The sequence below is a fragment of the Macaca mulatta genome, chromosome 4 (genome assembly GCF_049350105.2).
Source record: "Macaca mulatta isolate MMU2019108-1 chromosome 4, T2T-MMU8v2.0, whole genome shotgun sequence".
In the NCBI taxonomy this organism is placed as follows: Eukaryota; Metazoa; Chordata; class Mammalia; order Primates; family Cercopithecidae; genus Macaca; species Macaca mulatta.
The window spans coordinates 69,620,393-69,635,480 of NC_133409.1; the positions used below are offsets into that span (position 1 = coordinate 69,620,393).

The 15,088-nt window shown below is 42.1% G+C and overlaps 1 protein-coding gene across 6 annotated transcripts in view; it reads left to right on the forward strand.

The window, feature by feature from the left end:
* Window positions 1-15,088, forward strand: part of MTHFD1L (methylenetetrahydrofolate dehydrogenase (NADP+ dependent) 1 like) — a 231,075-nt gene that overhangs the window by 53,325 nt on the left and 162,662 nt on the right. For all 6 annotated transcript variants that reach the window (XM_015137112.3, XM_015137113.3, XM_028847236.2 and 3 more), the window contains exons 10-11: window positions 2,393-2,490; window positions 6,298-6,471. In XM_015137112.3, coding sequence (XP_014992598.2) covers window positions 2,393-2,490; window positions 6,298-6,471 — 272 coding nt within the window. The remainder of the gene's footprint in view (window positions 1-2,392; window positions 2,491-6,297; window positions 6,472-15,088) is intronic.

Here is a 15,088-nt window from a genome sequence, read left to right on the forward strand (position 1 = left end):
GGGCTACAATCATCTGAGGGGTTGACTGGGGCTGGAGGATCTGTTTCCAGGATGGCATACTCACATGGCTGTGGGCATGTGTATTTCATTCCTCATTGGCCATCAGCAGATGCCTTGCTTCCTCATCATGTCCACCTCTCTGTAGGGCTGCTCACAGTGTGGCAGCTAACTTCCCCCAGTATGAGCAATCCAGGGGAGGGAACCAGAAGGAGTCTTGCAGTATGGATGACCTAGGCTCTGACATCATGTGCCGCCACTTCCTTTTATCCTGTTTGTTAGAAGTATATCACTAAGTCCGGTTCATATTCAAGAGAAGGAGAATTGTCCTCACCTCTTCAAGACAGGAGTATTAAAGTATTTGTAGGCATTTTCAAACCATCACCACCTGTGTGACCTAAAGGCGAAGGTCATCAGTGTTCCACCATGTAAGCTGAGTGTTCTCATAGTGCTGGAGCCTGCAGTGATGGTGGCCTCTGGCAGTGACATTTAGTTCATATCTTTCTTCTGTACAGGGTAATACACAACTGAAACTCTTTACCTCAAAATGGGTCATTATACATTTTTGTAAGGATTATAAATTACATTTCCATCAAAGCCAAATTTTGTTTTTATTTATTTTTATTTCATTTACTTATAATTTATATGCATACATAGCACTATTCAGTAATTCAATTTGCTTGTTCTTTTATACCAACTACAGAAGGATGGTATTTGGAAGCTGAGCATCCAAGCTGATCATTCATGCAGTCTTGTATTTTCTTCATTTTTCTTTTCTAAATCAGATGACGAACCTATTCAGTATAAGTTTATCCATGTACATGATGTCTTTTGTGAACACTTAATCTATTTTATTTATTTATTCATTCATTGATTTATTTATTTTATTGAGACAGGTGTCACCCAGGCTGGAATGCAGTGGCACGATCTCAGTTCACTGCAGCCTGCACCTCCCAGGTTCAAGCCTCCTGGGTAGCTGGGATTACAGGCACATGCCACCACACCTGGCTAATTTTTTTTTTTTTTTTTTTTTTTTGAGATGGAGTTTCACTCTTGTTGTCCAGTCTAGAGCGCAATGGTGCAATCTTGGCTCACCGCAACCTCCACCTCCCGAGTTCAAGCCGCAGCCTCTGGAGTAGCTGGGATTACAGGCATGCGCCGCCATACCCAGCTAATTTTGTATTTTTAGTAGAGATGGGGTTTCTCCATGTTAGTCAGGCTGGTCTTGAACACCCGACCTCAGGTGATCTGCTTGCCTTAGCCTCCCAAAGAGGATTACAGGTGTGAGCCACTACACCCGGCCTAATTTCTGTATTTTTGTTTTGTTTTGTTTTGAGACGGAGTCTCGCTCTGTCGCCCAGGCTGGAGTGCAGTGGCGCGATCTCGGCTCACTGCAAGCTCCGCCTCCCGGGTTCAGGCCATTCGCCTGCCTCAGCCTCCTGAGTAGCTGGGACTACAGGCACTCGCCACCGCGCCCAGCTAATTTTTTGTATTTTTAGTAGAGATGGGGTTTCACCGTGGTCTCGATCTCCTGACCTTGTGATCCGCCCGTCTCAGCCTCCCAAAGTGCTGGGATTACAGGCGTGAGCCACCGCGCCCGGCCAATTTCTATATTTTTAATAGAGATAGGGTTTTACCATGTTGCCCAGGCTGGTCTTGAATTCCTGACCTCAAGATCTGCCCACCTCGGCCTCTCAAAGTGCTGGGATTACAGGCATGAGCCACCTCACCTGGCCTCTTTATTCATTTATTTTTAAAGAGACAGAATCTCAGCTAGGATGAAGTGCAGTGGTGTGGTCTTGACTCACTGGAGCCTCAAACTTCTGGGCTCAAACAATCCTCCCACCTCGGCCTCCCAAGTAGCTGGGATTATAGGTGCTTGTCACCACACCTGGATTTTTTAATAGTGTATTTTCTCACATTTTCCTGTTTTTCTTTTTTAAATTTAACAAAAACAATGAACATAGTCAGAAGTTCTGGCCTGTGACTTGATATAACCCTGGACGTACATTGTAAAAAACATTCTCAGATTCATTGCTGTAAGTATGAAGAGCTAATAGTCTGCAAGGGAACTATAGAATTAAGCTGGATCATCCAGTTCATGCGTTCATATTTAAGAAACAAAGCAGCTTCTTTTAATACTATCAAACTCTTCAGTACGGTATTGAATAGTTGTATATTCTAACTAGGCATGCAGGTTTTCACATTTTCCTTTTTAAGAAAAACCTACAAACCTAGTTACAAGTGAATAAAAATATTCCTAATATCCCCTTGGCTTATTGTACAACTGGATAATCTTGTTTTGTAACATCCACAAACAGTATTTCCATGGTTTAAGTGCGTGCCCTGTCAGCTTTTACAATTCTAACATGTTTTCCTCTCTCTCCCTGTGAAGAATATGGTCAGTAGTGGAAGGAGATGGCTTCGTGAACAGCAGCACAGGCGGTGGAGACTTCACTGCTTGAAACTTCAGCCTCTCTCCCCTGTGCCAAGGTAACACTGGTGATTTATTTATACTGATGTCAGCTCAGCACAGTGCCTTAGACCCAGTTAGTCATGAGGGAGAAGCACAACTCATGCTACTGTGGTTTTGATAGTAGATAATTTTCTCTATTCATTAAATTGCCACCCTATTTTCTCTATTGTAAATTCTCCAAAATTAAATCTAATGAATGTATTACTGTGTTCTGTCAGTTCTAAAAAGGCATATTTTAAAAATTTCCATATTTTCTATATTAAATGGCAGTTTTTTAATGATGTTTTAAAACTAATTTATATTAACTAATTTAATTTCAATGATGTTTCCTATATTTAATAGCAGTGGGTTTTTTTCTTTTTTTTTTTTTTTTTTTTGTGATGGAGTCTTGCTCTGTTGCCCAGGCTGCAGTGCAGTGGCGCAATCTCGGCTAACTGCAACCTCCACCTCCCAGGTTCAAGCGATTCTCCTGCCTCAGCCCCCGGATCGGGTAGCTGAGATTACAGGTGCACGCCACCACACCCAGCTAATTTTTGTATTTTTAGTAGAGACAGGGGTTTCGCCATTTTGGCCAGGCCGGTCTCAAACTCCTGACCTCAGGTGATCTGCCCACCTCAGTCTCCAAAAGTGTTGGGATTACAGGCGTGAGCCACCATGCCTGGCCTGGCAGTGTTTTTTCTTCTTAATGGTCCATGAAGTCATGGTTTTAAATCTGATAAAATATGGTAATGTAATATTTGGAATATGCTTTTCTGTGTCAGAAATGCCCAACGCATATATATCCGCCTGGTCTTAAGGGCCATGTAGGTTTCTACTCTGGGGATAAATGATCACCTAAACCAAACATTCCACGTGACAACTGAGCTCAGCTTTCTTCAGAACAATCTGATAGGATAGTCTGTGTTCGTCTAGGTGGGTATTTTCCTCAGAGTGCTCTTTGATGAAGTCTAAGCTACATATTTTATCTGTAAATTTGGAAATATAAACTGTAGGTCATAGTCTCAGCATGTGGTTTAGAAGGATTGGGTAGGGATGACATCTGAAACAGACAGCCACATTTTCCAGCCTGATGATGAGTCATCTGTGTCTGTCCCACTCCAAGAAATTGGCCCCACCCCCATTATCCAGGTGTGCATAGTGCCAGGTGTGCATAGTGCCAGGTGTGCATCCCCAGGTAATCTCATCTAGCAATGTTGGAATGCACAGAGTGCAGAGGAGATAAAATCCCTCTGGTAACTGACTCTTTTTGTTTTTTTTTGAGACAGAGTCTTGCTCTGGTCTTGAACTCCTGACCTCAGGTATTCCACCCACCTCGGCCTACCAAAGTGCTGGGATTACAGGCATGAGCCACCGCACCGAGCCTGACTCATTTTTTGCCTGATAACCAGTTGCTTTATAGAATTGAACTCCATTTCCTTGGGTAGTCAGATGAACACCCTGGTTCAGTTCTACCCACCAGGAGGGTGTGACCCTCTTGGACATGTTTTCATCCCTGCAATAGACAAAACATCTCAGTTATGTTCTGTATTCATTAATTATGTAAGTTGCAATGAGGAATGTTATTTCTGTAATATCATCCCTGGGCTTGTGCAATCTGTGTCATAAAATATCTTATTTTAGAGTTATTTATGTTGTTATAAGACCTTAGATTTTGAAAGCAAATCAATAATTTCTACCTACAAAGTGGTAAAAAAGATTAAGATAGATTTCACCAAATTGTGTACCAAAGTTTCAAAGTAAATTCTTCTTGTTTAACCAGTAATTTGGTTGAATAATTAAACCCTTTTCTCCCCCAAGAAGAATTTACTTTGAAATCATTGATTTCTAGACCCACTGGGCAAACAGAAGCAGGCTGAGTAGTTTATAAGTCACCCAAAAAATCGCGATGGTGTCTCTATGACCCTTTAGTAAAAAGGAAACCTTACAGGTGTTTGGTTTGGTTTGTTTTTAAGACAGAGCCTTGCTCTGTTGCCCAGGCTGGAGTGCAGTGGCTTGATCTCTGCTCACCGTAACCTTCACCTCCTGGGTTCAAGCGAGGACATCTGGCTAATTTTTGTATTTTTAGTAGAGACAGGGTTTCACCATGTTGGCCAGGCTGGTCTCGAACTCCTGATCTCAAGTGATCTGCCCTCCTGTGCTCCTAAAGTACTGGGCTTACAGGCATGAGCCACCATGCCCGGCCTGTTTTGTTTTTGTTTGTTTGTTTGTTTTTTGAGACAGAGTCTCCCTCTGTCACCCAGGCTGGAGTACAGTAGTGTGATCTCAGCTCACCTCAACCTCCACCTCCCGGGTTCAAGTGATTCTCCTGCCTCGGCCTCCCGAGTAGCTGAGACTACAGGTGCGACCACCACACCTGACTAATTTATTTGTATTTTTAGTAGAGACGGGATTTTGCTGTGTTGGCCAGGCTGGTCTCAAACTCATGGACTCAAGTGATCCTCCCGCCTTGGCCTCCCAAAGTGCTGGGATTATAGGTGTGAGCCACTGCGGCCTGCCAAAAGCTTACACATTTTTCAAGATTAAGCTCTTCAATTTAGGAGATTGTGGGAAGAGAGAGACAGAAAAAAAGTTATGGCCAGGAAGGCAAAACAAAGTAGGAGGCTAGAAAGGAAAGGTTGGATGGGTGGAGGCCTGGAAAGGGATACTCAGCGGCCCGTGGGGGGGATTACCTGAACTCCTAGTTTCTGTGGTGCCCTTTGGAGAAATCTGGGTGGAGGTGTGTTTGCTGTTACCTCTTACCCCAGGTCAGGCCCCCACAGGATCCTGGAGGAGAGTCTAGGGTGGTCTGCACACTGAGGGTAGATTGCCTGCTGTAGCTACAGAAACAGGGCCAAGGGGCTGACTAAAGTCCACTGAGGGGGTTGATCTGCCCACCGAAAGAAAGCAGATCACAACAAAAATAAGTGTCCTGGGGTGAGTGAAGGAATAGCTGTCCTCTCTGATGCAACCTTTAAGGGCAGTTCCCTGCTGCGTGGTCTCCCTGGGTCAGTCTTGCTGCTGAGGGAACAGGTGTGCCTTCCATCTCTCACTCTCGGACACATGAAGGGCCTGACTCCTCAGCAAATAAATGAGCACGTGAGCCCCAGAGGGGGCTCTTCCTGAAGAGCATTACACATGCTGGTATCCAGACCACCCCTGTAAGACAAGCAGTGGTGGCCAGTAAAATAGAAGAGTTCAGTTAGGTGCCCAGTGACACTCTGGAGTGCCTACAATTTCCTGTCTGAACTTGGGCTCAGGGCACTAGGTCCTTTTACCGACAGTTATGTAATTAATAAAATATTTTGAAATATGGTTTTAGACTGTAAATAGAGAGAGGGGAAGTGTGGACATAGATAAAACAAAATAGCATTTCCACATTTTTTTCTTTTTTTTTGTACTTAATCTCTAATGTGATAGTAGTGTTCACATTTTTGAATAGCCAAGAGAAACATGTGGCCAGCCCAGTCGGAGATTATTATGCAATGGCCCTCTATTCATGGCTAATGAATACCGTGATGCCCACACAGCATTTGCTCTGTAGTGGAATCACACTTGCAGGAGGGCTTTGGACACAGTTCTTCTCTGTATGCCATAGGTGTTATACTTCCACCTGGACACAAGTTTAAGATCTTTGTGAGTTTTTTGGAGTTGCATTTCTACCATGAGGCACCATTTTCTCATACACATTAATTGTTAGCAGTTGTGCTTATTACTGCCTGGGAGAAAGGACCCCAAAGCAATTGCATTGATTTCATTGTTGGCATGATGTGAGGCTGTTCTCACTCCAGTTACGACCACCTAAGCTGAGAAACCTCTTCTCTCTTTTGTGTTGTCTTTCCCCTCAGTGACATTGAGATTTCAAGAGGACAAACTCCAAAAGCTGTGGATGTCCTTGCCAAGGAGATTGGATTGCTTGCAGATGAAATTGAAATCTATGGCAAAAGCAAAGCCAAAGTACGTTTGTCCGTGCTAGAAAGGTTAAAGAATCAAGCAGATGGGAAATACGTCTTAGTTGCTGGGTAAGACACCATGTAACATCCACTTGACCAAGCAGACATCTTTACAAAACTCTTCCCTGTACCCTTGTCCTTGTACCCCTCAATCCATCCTATTCTCACATTTGACATTTTGTCCATTTCATCTGGCATTTCTTTATTTGGTGTGAGGTAAGTTTTTATTTTCAGTGCAGAGCAAATTAGTCAGCTCTACAAAATATAAAGTCAAACAAGTTGCAGTGCTTTCTCTTTTGTTTCTCATATTATGTTGTTATTACCCCTGCTCCCCCTTGGCTTTTTTAATTTCATTTTTCATTATAAAAATCAAGATAGGAATTGAAAGTAAAATATTTTGAACTCAGCAATTTGTTTTGTGCATTCTACTTGAAATATTTTAATGGAAAAGGTACAGATAATCGTATGAAACATGTTTTCCTGTTAATATCCTTGATCTTACTGATATATTCACATTACAAAAGCTCATTATTTGCCTTCTTCTGCATTTCAGAACTAATGTTGAGCCATTTTCACTTGTGTTGGTTATTTTATAAAAGACAAATTCATAGTTTTTATGAAAAGGAGTGTTTGCTTTTTTCCTCTTCTTTTTAAAAAAAGAAGTACATTCACTAGCTGAAAAGATGATAGAAAGCAAGGGATTTCAAATATTTATTCAATGTGACCTGAGGGAACATCGTGAGACCATATAAATTCCTTTGTTGCCTTGAAATTTGATTTCAGTGACTATTGCTTATGATGTATAGGCCAAGGCTTCAGGCACTAAAACCTGTTTGTCAGGCAGAGACATTTCTTGTAACCGGAATTGACTCCTAGGTAATTTGTTTTTACATATTTAATTATTAATATAAGTGCTTTTTTCTTTATTTCTTTTTCTGGTTATAAAAACAATGTAGTTTCATTGTAAAAATATTCTAAAAATTCAGAAAACAGAAGTAAAAAAGTAAAACATCCCAAACCCAAGCACTCAGAGGAAACAACTATTGACCTGCAAGGACTGTTGTGATGCTGCTAGAGTCTCAGCCATGAGATCAAGCTCGCATGCTCTTCTGTAAGCAACCTGATTATTCGAGCATATGTGGCATACTGAGCTCCATGTGAGTGAATATTGAGCTATGTTACCATTTTTCATGACAACATAACATTCTATCACTCACATCCCAGTTTCTTTTTTTTTTTTTGAGACAGAGTCTCGCTCTGTTGCCGAGGCTGGAGTGCAGTGGCGTGGTCTTGGCTCACTGCAACCTCTGCCTCCCGGGTTCAAGCGATTCTTCTGCCTCAGCCTCCCGAGTAGCTGGGATTACAGGCATGCGCCACCATGCCCAGCTAATTTTTGTATATTTAGTCGAGATGGGGTTTCACCATATTGACCAGGCTTATCTCGAACTCCTGACCTCAAGTGATCCACCTGCCTTGGCCCCTCAAAGTTCTAGGATTACAGGGATGAGTCACCACACCTGACCACATCCCAGATTCTTAAACGTGTTGGGAAGCAGGGGCTGGGGGAGTAGCAAAAATGCCCAGGATGAGGGTGGAGATCCCATCTTACACATCTTCTGGTACCTCTAGTTCCATCAATAAGTGCTGCCCTGGCTCAGCCACTGGTAGTACTGAGTGTTTCTAATCGTTCAAGGGCATTGATGCAGAAAAATAATTTGAACATAGAATAGGGATGTTCCACAACTTATTTGACCAATTTTCTACTGATGGGCAATTAAAGTGTTCCCAATTTTTGTCATTCTAAACTGCTAGAATTAACAACCTTGGGCATGTGGATTTGTGCATCTGCTTAATTATCTCCTTAGGAAAAATCCCCAGAGGTGAGTTCAATTATTTATAACTACAAATAAAGCAAAAATATCATCCAAAACAATATCACCTCTTTAATGATATAGTGATTTCTTCAAATCCCTTTTCCCGCCTCCTTTCCCACTTTCCTCTCCTCTTTCTCCTTCTCTTTGTGTAGCTTTTCTTTTCTTTTCTTTTTCTGGAGACAAAGTCACCCAGGGTGGAGTGCACTGCTGTGATCTTGGCTCACTGCAACCTCCACCCCCTGAGTTCAAGCAATTCTTGTGCCTCAGCCTCCTGAGTAGCTGGGATTCCAGGCGTGCACCCCCATGCCTGGCTAATTTTTTTTGTATTTTTATAGAGATGGGGTTTTGCCATGTTAGCCAGGCTGGCCTTGAACTCCTGGCCTCAGCTGGTCAGGAGGAACTGCCCGCCTCCTCCTCCCAAAGTGCTGGGGTTACAGGTGTGAGCCATCCTGCCCAGCTTCTGTAGATATTTTTGTAAGAGGGACAGACAGCCAGGGCATCTCAGAATCTCTCAGCAGTTGGCGTTGTAAGGAATTCATCCTTTGCTGCACACCTTGGTTGCCTGTGGCTTCACCCTTCTCCCTCAGGCTTCCAGGCTCACTGCAGTTAGATTCCTGAGGCCCTTTCCATCCTAGAACCCCAAACTTAATGTCCCCATAATCGAGTGTGGGAAAGTTCCTTGCTGAGGGGAGGGGTTGGCTCCACCTGCAGGCACCCTCTGGGCCCAAACCCTGCAAGGAGCTGCCTCTGGTTAGATTGGCTCTGGGGTCTCCGAGTATGGGGCACAGTTTAGTCAGGGTTGCTTTTATGGCAGTATGCTTGATGCATATTTGTTTACAATGAATAAACAAACTCGTGGCCATGACAAGACCTTTACACAGCATTTGATTTGTGGAACTGGTTCCCTTCTTCCCGGCCTCGGGTGATCTTGGTAGGTGGGTTTGCAGGATTTCTCACCCTGTCTAGATAGGAACACTTAAGGAAAACTTGGTGGGATGTGTTGTCTGTTTATGAAGGAAGAATCCTGCAGCAGATTTTCTTATCCATTCCCTCTGCTTTATTCCATTTGGGGCTTGTCAATAAAATCAGAAATCCAGACATGGATGGCCCTGACCTTACCTTGGAACACAAAACTGATACTTCTAAAACAAATCTGTGATGGTATTGTTGTCAGGCTCCTTACTTGTAAACAAAGCTGGGCCTCCAGCTTCATGCTGGAGAATGCTAGCTAGCACGGCTGCCTGGGGTTGCAGCCAATGCGGTCCATGGCCAGTAGAACATTTCTCCACATTGGCTCTTTGCTAGCATTAATATGTATAATTGAGCTGAAATTGGCCTGCCATGTTGTAAATAAAAAAGAAGATTAAACATGAATTTTCAAGAACAGAGTAAACACCAAGGGATCAACAATTCTTTTTCTGAAATTCTGATAGAAGTTTCTTTACCTAACAAAGACCTTTGAAGGAACAAAATTAAATGGCTTCTTTTTTTTTAAACTATATTGGGAAAAAATAACCATGCTTGTAAGATTATGATATATGTATGCATTCGTGACAGAGCTTGAAGAGTTTTAGGAAATAGCCGTACTGGATTCTATAAGGGAAGAATGAACAGCTCCTTCTCCCCAACACAACAAATGATATATTTTTTAGGGCTGTAAACTGTCATCAGTATCTAATCCTTTAATAGCTGAATGATTGAGATCAGTTCAGACCACAGGCAAATATTTTATCTGTAGTCTAAAGTGGGCCTGGCATGGTGGGTTGTGCCTATATTCCAGTTACTCGGGAGGCTGAGGTGGGTGGATCACTTGAGGCCAGGAGTTCAAGACCAGTCTGAGCAGCATAGATCTTTAAAAAATACAAACAAACAGCAAAAAGCAGCGCTGGCTTAAAGCAACATTTGTAATCTAAAGTGAAAAGTTAATTTGAAATAAAAATCACCTTCATGTTTTTACATTTGACCAGGTCAAGTGTTAGGGGGAAGTGACATTATCAAACCATTATATGCACTGTTGCAACTTCTTTAAAAATATAAATGACCCCTCCTTTAAATGGAGAATTATTTCCTTTTTCTATAAGTCTTTTCTAATTCTGAAAATAATATTAGCTTATTGTAAAAAATTTAACATAAAGAAAAGTAAAAAGGAGATAGCTAAGTCTCTCAGAAGTCAATATTTTATTTATACATTCATCTTTTTACACTTTGAGATCATGCTATAAATACCATTTTTGTCTTTTTCTGAACACTATAAATCTTTTTCCATGCTTTAGAAGAATTCAAATACCCAAGTAATTTTTAAATAAAACTAAATAACAATATATTTGTTATTATATATTTGAATTTATATAGAAATATGATTTAAATATATCACCAATGGGATTAAAATATAAAACAATGAGATTTTTAAAAATCTTCTATTATTAATAACTCAAATGCAGAACAGATTAAGTCTTTTAAAAAGCCATTCTTCAAACCTTAGGATTTCTTATTCAGTCAGAATCATCTGCGTTTCATCAACTACACATCGCATGGTATTTACACCTACACATCACTTTATTTGCTTTGCCTGACAAAATGAAAAGTATTGGGAATTGTTCAGGGAAATACGCCAAAAGAATCTTAGGGACTCATGAGTTTTACATATTTTCCCAGTTACACTAATGAAAAGGAATTTTGTTTGAGAACTTGACTTGGAGTGCAGCTGCAGGGCATTTGAATCTCAGTCTCCATCAGGCCTGCACCCATTTCCGTGCAGAAGTTTCTAGAATTTCCCTGAATTGGTTGGACAGAGCAGCTAAAAAGGAAGCCCAAACTGATCTCGGAATAGACTGAATTTCACATTAAAGAAAAGGAAAAATTTGAATCATTCACATCATTTCATCTTTTTTTTTTTTTTCCTGCAGAGGGCCAAATACCTGATTGGATTTTTTAAAAAATGTTTCAACCAACCCTTTATTTTGGTACAACGTAAAAATAATCTGACTTTTCTAAGATTTTGCTTTCCTGCCTTGAGTAACTATTTAAATATCTGTGAGATTTTCTTTTATTTGTGCTATTTCCAGAACGAAACAGAGGTATTTAGAAGAAACCACTTCCCACAGGGCCTTTGAACCGTTTACCTAAGTCAAGTGTAATGAGAAACATCACCAAATGCACCATGGGGTTTACTGTTAGATAATAAAAGGCTTTGAAAACCTCCTAGACCCTAAAGCTGCCTGGAATGGATGATTTATGTTCATATGCTACTTGAGCATATGTTTTGGAGTGCATGGTTAGGCCTATGGCTAATGGCAGTGGTACCATTCAACAAGATTCTGGGTCTTCAGAATAGTTCAAAGTTTTACCACTTCTCTCTGGATAAGCCATCTTTTTGACCTTTGAGTAAATTATAAACTTGTTTTCAGATTGTGTCCAAATGGTCACGGGTACTTTGACAATTCTTTCTGTAGCTGCCAATAAATAATACTCATCTTAAAAAAGACATCATTCTGGCAGGGCATGGTGGCTCACACCTGTAATCCCAACATTTGGGAGGCCAAGGCAGGCGGATCATTTGAGATCAGGAGTTTGAGACCAGCCTGGCCAACATGGTGAAACTGGTTTCTATTAAAAATACAAAAATTAGCCGGGCGTGGTGGCGGGTGCCTGTAATCCCAGCTACTCAAGAGGCTGAGGCAGGAGAATTGCTTGAGCCTGGGAGGCGGAGGTTGCAGTGAGCAGAGATCACACCATTGCACTCCAGCCTGGGCAACACAGTGAGACTCCATCTCAAAAAAAAAAAAAGCGTCATTTCATTAACCCTTTTTTGCTGGTCTGTGCCCTGAACAGGTGATGTGATCGGGGTGCAAAGAGGGTGAGCATTGTCCTTTACCTTAGCAAGTGTGTGGCCTGGTAGGCGAGACAGGCACGTCAGAACGCTTATCATGAAGCCATCTGAAAAATTCTAGAATAATCAAGTAATCAATGCTCTAGATATCAGGGAGGGAGTACAGAAATCTGCCGGGAGAAGTGGAGGAAGGTAATGAACAAAAATCACAGTTCCATCTCTATGAACTCTAAGCTGCCATAGAAAAAGAAATTAGAGGACCCAGCGCAGTGGCTCGTGTCTGTAATTCTAGCACTTTGGGAGGCTGAGGCGGGCAGATCACAGGGTCAGGAATTTGAGACCAGCCTGGCCAACGTGGTGAATCCCCATCTCTACTAAAAATACAAAAGTTAGCCGGGTGTGGTGGCACATGCCTGTAGTCCCAGCTACTCAGGAGGCTGAGGCAGGAGAATTGCTTGAACCCGGGAGGTGGAGGTTGCAGTGAGAAGAGAGGAGACGGGAGGAGAGGAGAGGAGAGGAGGAAAGAGAGGAGAGAAATAAAGAAAGAAAGAGGAAAGCAAGAAAGAAAGAAAGGAGAAAAGAAAAAAAGAAAAGAGAGAAAGAAAGAAAGAGAAATTAGATTACCTTCGTGCTCATTCTTTTCTATATCACTGTTGATGATTTGGAATCTGAGCTAAAGATACTGGGGGAAAAACTGAACCAAATTTTGATACCAAACACAGGAAGGAGGTGAAATTAGTTGTTTTTTATTGTAGCTCTCCTTTTATTGCTCCCAATAAATACTTCCTACTTTGTGATTTTCCCGAATTGTATTAGTTGGCCGAAAGCTGAGCAGTCCTGTGTTTCTAATTAAGAATTGGATGGTTAGCTGGAGTTTTGAGGAGGTCATCTCTGGGCGTGTCTGCTTTTGGCTTTCCTGGGCAGCTATGCTTGCATATCCTTGGGAATGAAAATGTAATCCTTCATGTGACACAGTTTAGGTAAACCACTTAGTCCTTTGCAAACAACAAATGCTCAGTACAGTACTTAAATGACACCATATTTGATGCCACAATTTCTTTTCAGACTCTTCTAAGATTGTGATGCCTGTGGGCTTTTAACTGCCCTTGTTGATGTTGTATCCAAGAAAACAGAAAGTTGACCCCGAGCAGAAGTATTAATATCTTTGTATAACTTTCAGTCTTCACGTGGACCCCACTGCAAATCTGCTATTTAGACAGATGCAGAGGTGACTGATAAGCCAGGGTCGTGTGGCTTCAGGAGTCTTAGGTTTCTTCCATGCAGCGGTGTCAGGATAGGCTCACCAGCTCCTGGCCACAGCAGGTACCAGCGACCTCCTTCTTGCTGAATCCACCGACCACTCTCGGTCCTCATCCTGCTTCCTGCCTCGGTGGCGTTTGAGTTTCCTGTTCTGGAAACAGTCTTATCCTTGGCCTCCTTCTGAGACTTCCTATCATGTTCGGCCTTCTTCTCCAGGGTCCTCTTATTTTTTATTTTTTGTATTTTTAGAGACAGGGTCTCACTATATTACCCAGGCTGGTCTCAAACTCCCTGGCTCAAGCAATCCTTTCACCTTGGCCTCCCAAAGTGCTAGGATTACAAGCATGAACCACTGCACACAGCCGGGTTCTCTTATTTTATACTATGCCTTCCTAGTTTCCTTTTGGACTCTCTTCTTCTGACAACTCATTACAAGCAAATGTACTTAACTCTTCTGTCCTTATCCCTTTTGTCACTTGCTGCACTGTCCTTGGGTGATCTTACCCATTCCATGCTTTAAATGGCTAATTATAGTTATGATTTCCATCCATGGAGAACCTGGGTAAGTCAGATGGCTGGCTTTGCCTCCCAGCTCTGCTGCTTACTAGCTGTGTGACTGTGGGCAGGTTGCTTAAACTCTGTGCCTCAGTTTCCTCATCTATCAAGTGAGGGTACAAATAATTAACCCCATAAATATGAAGCGTATCACCTCTCCTATTAACTGCCCCAATCCACTCTGAGTTTTATCTGGTTAACATTTATTAATTTGTCAGGTCTCACCTAAGATGTTACCTCCTACAGGAAACATTCCCAGATGTTCAAATCTAGTTAGATCCTTTTTCCATGTCCCCTCATAATTCATTCTGACTGCCCTATTTCCCTGTCTTAGTGTTTGTCACAGTTATCATAACTGCTGATGTATTCAGATCAGCTGGAAGCTTGTGAGGGTAGAGATGGAGTCTGACTGGCTCATCATTGTGTCCCCAGGGTCTAGCTCAGTGCCTGGCACATAGCAGTACTTGATAAATACTTGCTGAATGAATGACTCATGGAATTGCAGGGTGCGATGACGCCTCTAAAGACATTCCTTCTTTGCGGTTACATCCCTAGGTTTTGTAGGTTAGAAGACTCTATTAGATTTGTTGTGGTTGGGTATCCTTGACAACGTGGCTCACAGTAACTCATGGAAGACCAAATTGCAAACCTAAATGACAGGCTTTAAAATTTTTAACGATGCTTATGGTGTTCTAAAGAACAATTTTATGAGGCCTTACTTACTAATGTAATAGGCTCTCTTCAACACCTAATACTGTGATGTTATGAACATGGGAACATTTGGTTTTGCAAAGTGTTGTCATCAGCAATAAGCTTCTCAAGAGCAGAAGTTTCTGCCGTAGTATGCACAGGGGCTGTGGACTTTTTTACTATTTGAAGGACTGTCATATGGAAAGGGATCAGGCTTAGTGTGTAGACTCCAAGAGGTAGGACACAACAAGAATGCAGATGTCTTCTCTTTAGAACAAAGAACTTTCGAACTATAACAGCTGTCTGGAAATGAGTGGGCCACCCCGGAGGTCATGACCTTATCACCATGTGTGTTCAAGCATGGCAGAGAGAAGCCCTGGGCAGGGATATCTGGAAGGAGAAGGACAAGTGGGGACTTCAGGGTCCCTTCTAATCCTGAGAGTCTGGCAGTGCCCTACTCACCCAAGGACCATTGAGC